Genomic DNA, 14,884 nt, shown 5'->3' with positions numbered 1-14,884 from the left:
CCTCCCACAGTGCAGATAATGTCTAAAACTCTTCCACGCGGCACCACTCATAAAGCCAACCCAACCCATACATCTTCCCCATATTGCCAATGCACGGGTATTGGGTACACGGTGCTCTGTCTATGCTTTGCGTGCCTGTGCACGGGACAGAGAGAGACAGTGAGGGTGACAGAGAGGGCCTCATTACACGGTAGGCGGTAGCCATGGCGCTATTAGTGCCATGGCTACCCCCTTACCGCATTCTGGTCCGTGTTCCTGGAATAGAGACTTACCGGGTCATTCCGACCTTGGAGGACCCGGTAAGTCCCCATTCCGGGAACCATTCCCCATTAGCATTCGAGCCCCCATAGGGCTCAATGGGAATGGGAATGGAGCTAATAACGGGCCTGCTACTAGCGGGCCTGTTATTAGCTCTGAAGTCCCACAACAGGTCCCTTCTATAACGGTTGGTAATCCGCTAAGGGACCTTGAGGGATCCGCTAAGGGACCTCGTAGTAGGGTGGTAAGGGATTACTGGCACCGGTGCCCTTACCAGTGCCGGTAATCTCTTACCGCCTACTGTGTAATAAGACCCAGAGATTGTATTTGTGTTTGAGCAGAGAGAGAGAACGAGAGATAGTGGGAGAGACAGTGAGTGTGTTTGTGATCCACAAGAAAGGGAGAGGATGAGAGGGAGCGAGTGTGTGTGCGAAAGAGAGAGAGAGGGGAGTCCGATTTAAACTCCTCTTATGTGTTTAGGGAAAAAGAAGCCCTCTCACCTCCTCCGCCCTGTGTGGTCAGCGCTGTTGCTCGCATTACATTCTGCGACGCCCACTTCATCTTCTGCTGACGTTGCGGGACTCCTCGTTATGACGTCACGTGTCACAGAGCGTTGCCTGGTGACGCTCGGCGCCTTGTCTGAAGTCACATTTCGCTCCATCCCCGCTGCTGTCCTGGCATCTTGATCGTCGACTCTGTACTCCAGCTCCACGCCATTTGCTATGGACCCATCATATCTCATCCTTGGGATCCTCGGGGCGCAGGGGAAGGAGGTTGAGGGGGTTCGCCATCCACGATAGCAATGGATAGCCTGCGTCTCCTGGGGAAAGGCACACTTACACATTTTATAGGGCCTTCCCAAAAGTGACTGTGTGTTGTTGAGTGTACACATTTTACATGGTAATGTGCTACTTTACAGAGAGTTGTGTGCAGCATATATTCCCGGGTGAACAAAAAAGCATCCCCTGAATATTTGCGGGTCACCTGCGCAGTCTCACAGTAATATAGCTCAGAGGGTTAAGTGCTCGCTGCTGAGCGACGTGTGTGATCTGAAGATCACAGGTTGCAATCCTAGCAAAGGCCCTCCTAGCCGTTCACCCAGCCGAGGTTAAGTATCACTTTCAGTCGGGTAATAATAATTATGTATAAGAATCTACAGAATAAAGCCTCTCCCCGCCCCTCAGCTGGCCACACATTGTAATGGTTCTGTTGCTGCAGTTACACTATTATCATTTCAAAATAGAAGAATTATAACTTATTGTCCCGGGAGGATAGCTCAGCGGCAACGTGCTTGCCTTGGAATCAAGACAACATGAAGCAACACTGGTTTGATCCCCGGGTCTGCGCCTAGATGCCCCCGGGCTGTGTGAGCGCTTTAAAAATCTAAATAAAATAATTGGCTTATTGGGTCCAGACACAATGCGCCTCATTACACGGACGGCGGTAACCATGGCGCTATTAGCACCATAGTTGCCGCCGGTATTTTACTGATTCCGCCTTGGTGAATGGGGAAATTACCGCCCCATTCCAAGTTTGTCAGGGTGGTAATTCCCCATTCACCAAGGCCCTTTCCCATTCCCATTTGAGCCCCCATAGGGCTCAATTGGAATGGGGAAGGCGCTAATAATGGTACAGCTATTAGCGGTACCGCTATTTGCCCTGAAGTCCCTCAGCGGGTCCCTTCCTTAACATGTGGTCTGGCCACACGTTAAGGACTGGACCCGCTGAGGGATCTCGTAGTATGGCGCTAAGGGATTACCGGCACCGGTGCCCTTAACGGTGCCAGTAATCCCTTAGCGCCATCCGTGTAATGAGGCCCAGTGTGTCCTTAAACCTCAGCTCTGATCAAAACACAGATAAAATGTGATTCAGCTCAGCTGTTAGATTCTGTGATTCACACATACAATACAATCAATAAGGCCAGGTAGTTGTGTAAAGACACTGACATGGGAAGAAAGTGCAGAACGTAAAAAGAAACTGGCAATCCATAACCAGAGAGCAGCCGTTCCCAGGGAGTATGTAGAAAGTGGAAAACAATATGCTGAAAAGAAACATTGCATTCTGGGATTTAGAGTGCAAGTTCCCTAGGGGCACTTTGAAGGTCAACATGACAATGTTGCGTTCTGGAATGTAGAGCACAATTTCCTAGAACGAACAAAGAAAACTGCGCACTCAAGACAAGTAGAATGTGTGTGTGTGTGTTCCTGTTCCTGGGTCTAAATATGAATGCAAAGTTGGCAAACATTGCTTGCTGCAACTCAGACCCCGAGTTCCTAAAATGACCTGAGCAAACAAAACACACATGGAATAATGCATGATGGGTACAGTTTCCCATCTCTTTAAGCATCCGTGAAATTGGCATTTAAAAACCCATATCTGAGCCCCCAACTCAACTCCAACTCCTCTTGCAGAACCCCAGCAGACACATTTAGATAGAAAGTATGTGAGAGGAGACCACAACACCAGCTCCAGCACCCAAGGAGGAGAATAGACACCCAACAGTAAAAGTAGTGATAGTAGGTAATAGTAGTAGTAACAATTGTAATAGTAGTCTTAGTAGTAGTAATATTAGTAGTAGTAATAATAGTAGTCCTAGTAGTAATTTTAATACTAGTAGTAGTAGTAATAGTAAGTAATAGTGGTGATAGTAGGTAATAGTAATAGTACCAATTATAATAGTAGTCTTTGTAGTAGTAATATTAGTAGTATTAATACTATTAGTAGAAATAATAGTAAGTAATAGTGGTGATAGTAGGTAATAGTAGTAGTAGTACCAATTATAATAGTCTTAGTAGTAGTAAGAGTAATGATAGTAGCAGTAGTAACATCAAATAATTTCACAAGGGCATGAGAGAAGGCATAAAGCACATTGATTAGATGGTATTAAGGGCAACTCTCCTCATGCACATATTCAGAATAATAACTATGATAAAGACTATCAATTTTGCAGACAGATTGGATTGCCTCTTAGTACGCATATACAATGTGTTATTATTTCTGATTTCAGCGTGTCCATATTTGCCATGAAAGTATGAAATGCTCGGTCTACTCAGAGGGTTTTGAGACTGTCGCAGATTAATTGCCAAGAGATCTCTGCAACGTGCAATACTCCCTCTGAGCTACATGACCATGCACTATTCTCTCATAAACCAGAGTAAGAAGAGCTTTAAAGACGAGTAAGCTTCTGCAGCGCTGTATATGTCAATTTTTACTACCAGTTGTTAATGAAATAGTGTTTGTAGCTGGTGGGTTTAGTGAAGTGACATTAGTTTACTTGATTTGTTTGTAGCGAGGATATGAGGTTTCAAGCAGAAACCCTTGCATAGTATAGAACAGCGGTCTGAGCAGTCCTGTGTTCTTTTTGTGCAATAGCAGGTACGCATTTATAGGACATCCAGTTGATTATTGGGGTACTGGTGAGACACAACACAGGAATGAGGCAGCAGACAGCTGTAGGTTCGTCGAGGAATATTTACTAGGGATTGGTGAATTGCTGGAGAGCTGAGTAAGTTGATATGGACTACAATTCCCATGACCATTGGTCATGCTGGCCGGGGTGCTGTAGTCCAAAACACCTGGAGAGCCAAAGGTTGCAGACTCCTGCTGTGGCGTGTCAATAGTGGGGGGGAGAGGTGCCCTATACTGGGGTGATAGCTGGGGTAATGCAGGGGTCCCTTCCAGGGGAAGAAGTGGCGCTTGATGTCTTAGAAGCAGGGATTGTGGCGAGGCTTGGACATTCTGGTGGGGAGGGAGTAAATTTAGTGAAAGTGGTTGAATGCACAGGGTGGGCAGGCGACTGAAATGTTGAGAGGAGCATTATAGATTTGAGTGGAAATTCGAGCATAGCAGGTGATTACTGTAGCCAGGCAACTCATGCAGCGATGTGCAAACGAGTGGCAGCCATTTGAGGATGGAACAGGCTGGTGCAATAGCGAGAACTAAGGATGGCGCTGGTGGTGGTAGATGGTCGAGGAGCAGGGAAATTGTGGAAAGTGCCCGCTTGAAAGCTGAGAATTTTGTTGAAGGTTCAACAAGGCAGCAGAGATGAGAGCTGTAGTGGTGGTGGAAGGGGGAGTAAAGTCTACGGATGCCTAGTAGGGTGGGCCTGGAGGTGATAGTGGCGGAGGTGATACATTGGTGGGGATTCAGATCACTGTCAAATAGGACCCCCGCATTTGCATGCCTTAGTGGACGGTGGAAGGAGGGAAGAAGAGAAGGTTATGCAAGAGGCTGGGAGAATTGAGAATTTGGGGGCTGGAGGGCTTCAGAGGATTTGAGCATAAGTCAATGTATTTATTTATTTATTTATTTATTTATTTAAATTGATATAGCGCGCAAGCAGCCCAGGGGCATTGAGGCACTGTTACTTGCATGAGCTTAGTTACAGGCATGGTATCAGTAATTGGCATATTACAGATAGGTACAAGCATGGTTATCATTACAGCTTATGCGGTTGGTCAATACAACTTAAGCAGTGGGTCCTATGGTTGGTATTCATGCTGCTGCGAGGGACCTTATGAGAAGAGGGTGGTTTTCATTGCTTTGCGGAAGGCGAGGAGGGAGGGCTCACTGCGGATGGTGGGAGGTAGGGCATTCCAGTGAGTGGGTGCGAGATAAGGGAAGCTGGATCCACCTGCTCTGGATCTTTTTACTAGTGGCACAGAGAGCATGTTGGTGTAGGGTGATCTTGTTGGTCTTGTAGAGGCGACGGAGTGGATTCTTTGTGAGAGGTAGTCGGGGGCAGTGAGATGGATGCATTTGTGTGTCAGTGTGAGCGCTTTGAAAATTATTCTCTCCTTTATTGGGAGCCAGTGGGCTAGTTTTCTGGCTTCCGAGATGTGGTCCCTTTTGGCAATACCTTGGGCTGCTCGGAGAGCACTATTCTGGATGACTTGTAGCCTCTCCAAGTTTCTTTTTGAAGTTCCTAGGAAGAGTACGTTGCAATAGTCTAGCCTGGAGCCGGTGATGGCTCTGGCTATGTTTGTGCAGTTCTCTTTGGAGAGGAAAGGCCTGAATGCGTTGATCAGTTTAGCATGATATGCGGCTGAGGAGGCAATGGCGTTGACTTGTCTGTCCATGGAAAGGTTAGAGTCTAGATAGACTCCAAGAGTTTTGACTGAGTCTGAAAAAGGTATTTTGATGGTGTCGATAGTGAAGTGACTGACTTGGGAGTCTAGTTTTTTTAGCGTTTCGGGGGAACCTACCAGTAGGAGTTCTGTCTTGTCAGAGTTGAGGCATAGTCCATTGTCTGCCATCCAGGCTTGGATGGTGTTGTAGAGGTTGTTAAGGGTCATGGAGTCAGTGTCGTAGTTGCCTGTGAGGGTAAGGAGGATCTGGGTATCGTCCGCGTAGTTAGTGTAGGATATACCCATAGCGTCGAGGATGAGGAAGAGGGGTCGTGTGAAGATGTTGTAGAGTGTGGGGGAGTGGCATGAGCCTTGGGGCACGCCAAAGAGTATGATAGTGGGTGAGGCAGAGGCTAAGTCAGAGAATACTTGCATGGTTCTGTCTTGTAGGAAGGAGGTGATCCATGCTGTGGCGTCAGGGGAGAACTTGGTAGTGGAGGAGAGATGATGGCATAGGACATCATGATCTACGAGATCGAACGCTGCAGATAAGTCAAGGAGTAAGAGAAGAGCTGGTTTGCCCATGTCTCTGGCATCGTCCATTTGGTTTTTCAGGTCAAGTAAGGCGGTTTCAGTCCCATGTCTCGGGCGGAAGCCAGATTGACGGAGTCCCAGGAGTTTGTTTTCTTCGATGAAGTGCTGAACCTGCAGATAGGCTGCTTTGTCCAGTATTTTGAGGAGGAAAGGGACAGTGGTGATGGGTCTATAGTTGTTGGGGGAGGTGGGATCGAGAGTTGTTTTTTTTAAGAGGGGGCGGACCCATGCTTCCTTGAGGGAGGTGGGGACTTTCCCTGTTGCGAAGGAGGCATTAACAAATTCTGTCAGGAAGGGAGCAAGCGCTTCAGTGCAGTCCTTGATGAGAGTGGCTGGGCAGGCATCACCTTTACAGTTGGATGGTTTGATGTTCTTCATTATGTTAATGATGTCCTTTTCCTGTATGGATTTGAAGGAGAAGGGTTGGGGAGGGTCTTGGGCTGGTGGTGGGACAGGGATATGAGTTTTGGGCAGAGCTTGTTTTGTAGCTAGTATTTTGCTTTGGAGGCGGCTCAGTTTTGTTAGCATTGCCGTTTGAATGTCGTCGCACCAGGCTTTGTCTTTGGTGAAGTTCTGGGGGGTGGGAGTAGGAGTCTCTAGCTCCCTAAAAATTGCAAAGATTTCTTTTGTGCTGGATTGGGCTTCCGAAATTCTGGATTCCAAAGATTTGGATTTTGCCCGGGTGATAGCTTTTTTGTACTCCGTAGAGCAGGCTTTAAAGATCAGCTTGTCTTTGTCAGTGTGGGACGGTTGCCACTGAGTAAGTGCTGCCTTTTTCTCGTTTCGGAGTGCGAGCAAGTCTGGGGTGAACCAGGAGTTAGAGTGGGTGGTGGGTTTGTATTTACAGGGTTTTAGTGGGGCAATGGAGTTGATAGCTGCTTTGATGGCAACATCGTAGGTTGATGCGAGAGTTTCTGGGTCCGTGGAAAAAGGTGGCCTGAAGGCTGGGCCTTGGAGGAAGGGCAGTAGTCTTTCCTTAGTGAGCTGGCGGGAGCTTCTTGTGAGGCAGGCTGGTAGGGGTTGGGGTGGCGGGATAGAGGAGCTGGTGGTGAGGATGCTAAATGTGATGATATGGTGGTCAGACCATGGGGTAGGAGTGTTTCCAGTGATGATGAGTGGGCAGTTGTGCTGAGCAATCCAGTCGAGTGTTCTGCCCTGAGTGTGCGTTGGGCTAAAGATGGTGTTCTTATAGCCTAGTGTTGTTAGGGCTGAGTCAAGGGATTTGGCTGCTGGGTCCTTTTTATCCTGGAGGCCTAGGTTGACGTCCCCAAGGAGAATGGCTTTCGAGTGTTTTTTGAGGTTGTCAGATAGAAGATGGATGAGGGAGGCTTGGAAGTCTCCTATTGGGCCAGGAGGGCGATAGACAATATGAGCGGCAATGGTACAGTTGGGGGAGAGGATAATTTTGACTTGGAGGTAGTCGTTGTTGTGTAGGGATTTTTCTACCTTTCTAATACTATAGCAGTCCTTAGCGATGATTGCGACACCTCCACCTTTAGAGGGCCGATCTTGTCTGGTGATGGAGTAGCCAGAAGGGAGTGCCAGGGAGAGCGCAGGGCCAGAGGCCTCGTGTAACCAGGTTTCTGATATCATGAGCAGGTCAAGGTCATGGGTGGTTATGAGGTCGTGGATGTCTAGAGCGTGGGCGCTGATGGATCTAGCATTGATCATGGCGCATTTGAGGTGGGGTTCTGTGACGGCTAGGGAGGGGTCTGTGGGAGGAGAGGGTGAGGTGGTGGGCATGGTCGGTGTGGAGCTGGGGGCTCCGGTGGTGTCGTGGTGGGGGGCAGTAGAGGAATTGCATATCACACATTTAGCACTGGGGGGGCGCAGTTTTAGAGGTGGTGGGCACAGGTGAGATCACATTTGGCACAATAGCATTCACAATGGGGGTAGAAGAATTGCATATCACACATTTTGCACTGGAGGCGCAGTTTTAGAGGTGCTGGGCACAGGTGAGATCACATTTGGCACAATAGCATTCACAATGGGGGTAGAAGAATTGCATATCACACATTTTGCACTGGGGGGCGCAGTTTTAGAGGTGGTGAGCACAGGTGAAATCACATTTGGCACAATAGCATTCACAATGGGGGTAGAAGAATTGTATATCACACATTTTGCACTGGGGGGAGCAGTTCCAGTGGTGGTGGGCACAAATGGGGAGAAATTGCGGGTAGAGGTGGTACAATTAGGGGTGGGGTGGAGTGTATCATTTGCTACTGTATTGGGGGTAATTGTGAAGGTTTTTGGCTTTGTGGTTAACCGTCTGAGTATGGCCATGTAGGTGGGTGGGGTGGGTTGCGATGTAGTGCCATCCAGTGGCAGATGACCAAGAGATAGTTGGAGACTTCCTTGGAAAGGTCATGGGTGGGAGGGAAAGAGAATCACCAGCAAAGCGGTAGTAAGAGAATCCAAAGCAGGCGATGGGCTTACAAAAGAAGGCAGTGTAAAGGGAAAATAGTAATGAGTCATGGATAGATCATTGGGGAACCCACACAGTGAGGGGTGTAGAGCCAGAGGTGTACATGTTCCACGAGATGGAAAATTAGGGATCAGTGCATTTAAGAGGCAATCCATGCAATTGCAGTGACCTGACATCTGAGGTTGGAGAGTGTGAGAAGGAGCAATGGGTGATTGACTGTAAAAAGGATGATGCATCGGTCCAGACGGATGAGAATGAAGTGGTCGGACAATTAGAGGCACCAGGAAGTGCCAGTTCTGTGGAGCATGACTACAGAACCCAGATTGCAGGGTTCCACAAGGTCTACTATCCCCCTTATAGAAGTGGTTTCTATCAAAGACCACCCATTCCCTTATTTTGCAGTAATAGGGGATAAGCGAGACAAGGCAGTAGTTGGCAGGGCAGCACGGGTGTTGCTAGGTCTGGAAAAGATCCAGAAAGATATCAGGACTGTTGGGACTCGGGGCTAGCTAGCCTTTTTGTTGCACTCTGATCTCCTATCCAGGGGGTATCTGGTCTTTCCATCGATAGAGTTTCCAACAAACCCTTTCCATCGAAGGTTTTGCAACTCATTTTTTTTCATCGTATGTGTGTGTGTGGGATAAAGGGTTGATTTTGTTTGGGGTGGGTTTTTAAAGGTAACCCCCCACTCTCAAAAGAAAAGAAATTACTAAAAAATTGCGGTACCGTAAATACCTCCAAGGTCCCTTTGCAGGTCCAATTCTTAACGGCTGGTAAAAACCAGCCGTTATGGTCGGGACCTGCAAAGGGACCTCGTAATTAGGCGGTAAGGGGTTAACGGCGCTGCCACCTTTTACGGCGCCGTTAACCCCTTACCACCTGGGTCGTAATGAGGCCCATAGTATATTTAAGAATGTTAGTAGATTTTACCCATGACCACTGTTGGCATTTTGCCAATGTAAGGTGATTGTCCTATTTGAAGCATGTGATTACAGAAGACAAGGCCTAGAAGAGAACAGGCAGAGGCAGGATTCTTGGTCCCTTGCAGTACAGCGTGATAGAAGGCGTCTGCACGGTCCCTCCCCTTGGAACATAAACATTCATCAAGTGCTACTGGTTCCAGACCACATGAACTCTGATGATAATAGGCTTCCCTTCATTAAGGCTGAACAGGCTAGACGGATAGAAATGCACTCAAGTCACTGGGGTTCTCTGCATTTGCCTTTCAGATCATCGTCGCCTGTAAGCGAGTGCTGTCCTTTCAGAAGCTTCAGTCCTGGCCTCAGGTCAGCCTCTCCACCAGCTCCTCCCTGAGCTCCCTACCCAAACCCGAGAAGACTCCAGATGAAATCTACGACGAGCTGGATCGCAAGATTCTCCGACTCTGCGGTACGTTCCTTCTCCTCTGCCTCACTACCTCTCTGTCTTCTCCTCACTCCTCCCTCCCTGGCCTCCTCTTTTCTTATGTATTTGTATTTAGTGTATTTGTATAGCACAAGTGAGCAAAGGGGTATCTTAGCATTTCAACCTATATCCCAACCTTAAGTTCTTACCTTGTTTCTCCCCACACTCCAACCTCCTTTCATCTGCCCATTGCTTCCTTTCTTACTCAAAGCCTTCTTCCCTGCACTTCTTCCTGCTTTTATCTGCCCCTTCCTTCCCTCCTTTTTATCTTCTGATTCCTTCCCTCCACTACCACCTCCTCTTATCTTACCATCTTTCCCTCAACTACCTTCTCCTCTTATATAACCCTCCTTCCCTCCACTACCTCCTATCTTATCTGACCCTCTTTCCCTCCACTACCTCCTCTCTTATCTGACCCTCCTTCCCCTACGACCTCCTCCTCTTATCTTACCCTCCTTCCCTCCACTACGTCCTCTCTTATCTGACCCTCCTTCCCTCCACTACCTCCTCTCTTATCTGACCATCCTTCTCTCTACTATCTCCTACAATGATGTGACACTCGTTCCCTCCACAACCTCCTCCTCTTTTCTGACCCTCCTTCCCCCACTACCTCCTCCTCTTATCTTTCCCTCCACTACCTCCTCTCTTATCTGACCCTCCTTTCCTCTACTATCTCCTACAATTATCTGACCCTTGTTCCCTTCACTACCGCCTACTCTTATCTGGCCCTCCTTCCCACCACTTCTTCCTCCTCTTATCTGACCCTCCTTCCCCCCACTACCTCCTCCTCTTATCTGACCCCCTTCCCTCCACTACCTCCTCTCTTATCTGACCCTCCTTCACCCACTACCTCCTCCTCTTATCTTACCTTCCTTCACTCCACTGCCTCCTCCTCTTATCTGACCCCCTTCCCTCCACTACCTCCTCTCTTATCTGGCCCTCCTTCCCTCTACTATCTCCTACAATTATCTGACCCTCGTTTCCTTCACTACCGCCTCCTCTTATCTGACCCTCCTTCCTCCCACTACCTCCTCCACTTATCTGACCCCCTTCCCTCCACTACCTCCTCTCTTATCTGACCCGCCTTCCCCCCACTACCTCCTCCTCTCATCTTACCCTCCTTCACTCCACTACCTCCTCCTCCTATCTTACCCTCCTTCACTCCACTACCTCCACCTCTTATCTGCCCCTTCTCTCTTGCCCACTCGCGCCCCAGCACCACCCCCTCATTCCTTCCCATTTTCATTCCTGTCCTTCCTTTCCGTGCTACATATCTATAGTTCACGGGTATTCCTTTTCCGCGTGCCGATGGAGCAGGTTTTGAGATTCCAAGTGCTAAATCTGTTGATCCTCATAGGCTGATTGTGATGTGCAATGGAAGCAAATAGTGCTTTGACCCTTGTCAGGAAGGACTTAAGATACTCCCATGTTTTATCACTCACTGGCTTTTTTGAGGCAATACGAATAGTAACTCAGCCGTTAAGAATTGTGATTATTGGTATTGCAAGACCATATAATCTGGGACAGAGAAAGAGCCTTATTTAAGAGGTAATCATTCGTTAAAGCTAACTACACCCTTCTATTTAAACATGCCTGATAGTGTTGTAAGTCATCTGCACTTCCTTAATTAGCTTTGCTAATACTTCCTACATTTTCATTCACACTTGCTCTTGTATATCGTTAATGGTTATTGAATATCTTGTATGCTGATATCTCATAATAAAAATCTTGAAACCTAAAAAATGAGGTAATCACTCAGCAGGCAGGCTGCCCCATTATGCATCAGCCTGCCACCCAGGTTAAGTCCTCAAGCAAACCAAGGGCTTGCTGGAGCCATTAACAGTCGGGATGGCCCACCTGGTGAGTAGTGATAGCTATTGGCACCCACAAATGCCAAATGCGGGTGCTGGTGCAACTGATATTAAATAAAAACTGACCTCCCAAAACCAGGTTTAGTCCATTATCAGTCTCCAATATGGCAATGTAATGAAGACTAAAAATGAACTACAACCACTCTGGTGCGTCACTGGAGAAGAAAACATGGTGTCAGGTACTGTAACAAAACGACGACCCCCCGGCATGAGTACAACGATGAGTAGCAGTTTCTAAACTCCTACTCAACCCCACACTACTACTAGATCTGCAGTGACATCAGTCATAAAGATGAAACAGGCACAACTTGAATGGTACACCTCCTTCACTTTTTTAAGATAGCCTGGGCCGAGGGCAGGCTATACTCTTCAAGAGGATATGAGCCAGCATGGAAGCATCCAAAACAACTATAATGCAGTAGATAACAAAATAAAAGAAATGCCCAATCACAAATCTATAAAAATAAGACTTTAATTAAAATAAAAGGACAGACAAACTATTACAACACTAACAACCCACCTCTGTGATGAAATGCACAGTGAATGCATACTTTGTGAGAAACGGGCACTCTGGGCATTGAGGAACAGTATTCTGCAAGTAGAAAGTCTCATAACAAATTCAAATAAATTCAAGAATATGTCTTTACGGTATAAAATGGGAACTTAATTCTCTTTAGAGCCCATAGAACAAGACCAGTCAGTCAGAACCATATATATATATATATATATATATATATATATATATATATATATATATATCTTCTTGTCTTTCTTTCAGGGCATCAACAGCATTCATACGGGTTTCTTGGTGCTTCCTAATGCATCGTGTTGGAGTCTAGGATGGCATTCGACATAGCTGACAGCTTGTGGCTCGAAGAAGCATGGGTCAGGCAGGCAATATCGAATCAGCCAAACCCATAGGTCCGACAGGGTCTCAATTTGACAAAAGAATAGATTCAGCTTTAGTTGACGAGCTGGCTGAACTGGATCCAGCAAGGCTGTGTCGTTCCACCAGCAGGATCGGTCTGTCCCTCAAAGAAGCCTGTAACAGGCAGCAATGTTCAAGATGGCATAGCTTGAAATCGCTCGAAGCAGGCAGACCAGAGAGAGTGTCAAGGCATTCTGCACCTCTCGCAGCAGTAGGGAGTGATATGAAATTGTGGAGATAACCAAAGGCAGCTGCTTTTGGTCCTTGGGCGGCATCAGATCCTTCACCAGGTCCCTGAGGAAAGGTGAGTCTGTTTTTTGCCCTTGCCAGTGAGGACGGTTGCCAGGGGCACATATAGGGCTTGCCACTGTCCAGCTGAAGTCTTGCTTACCCCCGGCAAATCACTTCAAATGTTCCACTAAGCGGTTAGGGAGAGGTTCTGCACATCTCTGGAAATCCTTGTCTTCATCCAATGGATGAGAGCTGTGGTCAGCCTTAACCCAAACAAGACACCAGTGACATCATCTTCACGGTAGCTCCAAGATAACTCTACAAGGTGGGTTTCCAAGATGCTTCAAGAGGAGTCTCAAAGATGTCTCAATTAAGACGGTTCTCAAAGCCTTGCATAGTGACTTTGCCACCACAGGTTGGCACATTCCACACCTTCTGTATCAGTTTCAAGTTTGATTCGGACTTGTACAAAACAATCCATAAAGACCCCTAGTTCAAAACATGGTACAAAGCATAGCACCATCACATTGCAGAGCCAACCATATGGCCCTGAGACAAATGCACCAAGAAATATACATACCGAGAATGCACCAAGAAATATACATACAGAGAATGCACCAAGAAATGTACATACAGAGAATGCACCAAGAAATATACATACAGAGAATGCACCAAGAAATGTACATACAGAGAATGCACCAAGAAATATACATACAGAGAATGCACCAAGAAATATACATACAGAGAATGCACCAAGAAATGTACATACAGAGAATGCACCAGGAAATATACATACAGAGAATGCACCAAGAAATGTACATACAGAGAATGCACCAAGAAATGTACATACCGAGAATGCACCAAGAAATGTACATACAGAGAATGCACCAAGAAATATACATACAGAGAATGCACCAAGAAATGTACATACAGAGAATGCACCAAGAAATATACATACAGAGAATGCACCAAGAAATGTACATACCGAGAATGCACCAAGAAATATACATACAGAGAATGCACCAAGAAATGTACATACAGAGAATGCACCAAAAAATATACATACAGAGAATGCACCAAGAAATGTACATACAGAGAATGCACCAAGAAATATACATACTGAGAATGCACCAAGAAATATACATACAGAGAATGATGAGCATGACATCAATGGGTTTCTCCTGATCCATGCATGTTGTAGATTGCAGACTTGTCTGAAAGCACTGATAGTGTCGGCAGGATTCAACATCAGCATGAGTGTGGGTTTCCACTGATTTGGAACGAAACTGCTAAGTAATCTCACCAAATATATTCTACGCAGGTGTCCATACAGGGGACAGAAAGAATAAAATGTGCGCGGGTTTCTACTTTCCCACATGGATATAGAAAGCCAATCTTATACTGTGTACTAGACCAGTTGCAGGATTACTGCCTTCATTTACAAAGTGTTCAATCTGGCACTGACCAAAAGTGAGACATGATGAAAGTTAGTTATTAGGTTGAGGTACGTGGCCATCCCGGTGGGAGGTGAGATAGGGAGATAAAGCCTAACCTTCTGGAACGGGCCAATCGTTGCTGTTGTAACTAGAGTTATTCCTTGTTATTTCAGCTCCCAGGGTGCTTTGTCTGGAGGAAGTTAGGAGGAGTGTCAGGGAGGAAGTGTGCGCCTGGCAAATCCAAAATGGCTGGCCCCCTTCTCCAGTGTGCAGATCCTCTCCCAGCTATGCTGTCCTTCCCCCAATCTCCTGTCTTATAGCAAAAGGGCTCCAGTAATTATCTCCCTGGTGTGACTTCCCCATTGTGTTGCAGAGGTCCCTTTAAAGCTCCCAGCCCCAAACCCACCCCAAAGGAGGTATGTCCGGTTCTCCTTTCAGAGGTAAGAAAACAGCTTCCAGGCAGAGAACAAGGAGCAACCCGCGCAAGGCCACCATATACTGTGGGTGATACTTTCAGGCCAGACGCAATACACAAATGGGCCTGCAGCTGGGGAAATAAGAAATGACATCAGGTATCATTCAGTGTGCTTCATTTCATTATCTGCCACCATATCAAGCCTCGGTGTAACTTTATCTTTAGGCAAATCTCTTCCAGCAGGGAAATAATGGTA

General features: G+C 46.9%; 1 protein-coding gene across 3 annotated transcripts in view; it reads left to right on the top strand.

Annotated features, from left to right (window-relative positions):
• The window catches only part of PDE2A (phosphodiesterase 2A), a 2,546,881-nt gene that overhangs the window by 2,080,228 nt on the left and 451,769 nt on the right, over nt 1-14,884 (top strand). For all 3 annotated transcript variants that reach the window (XM_069640246.1, XM_069640248.1, XM_069640247.1), the window contains one exon: nt 9,573-9,732. In XM_069640246.1, coding sequence (XP_069496347.1) covers nt 9,573-9,732 — 160 coding nt within the window. The remainder of the gene's footprint in view (nt 1-9,572; nt 9,733-14,884) is intronic.

Source organism: Ambystoma mexicanum, chromosome 7q (assembly GCF_040938575.1).
Source record: "Ambystoma mexicanum isolate Mex_15411 chromosome 7q, UKY_AmexF1_1, whole genome shotgun sequence".
NCBI lineage: Eukaryota > Metazoa > Chordata > Amphibia > Caudata > Ambystomatidae > Ambystoma > Ambystoma mexicanum.
This window is presented reverse-complemented; position numbering and strand designations above follow the sequence as displayed.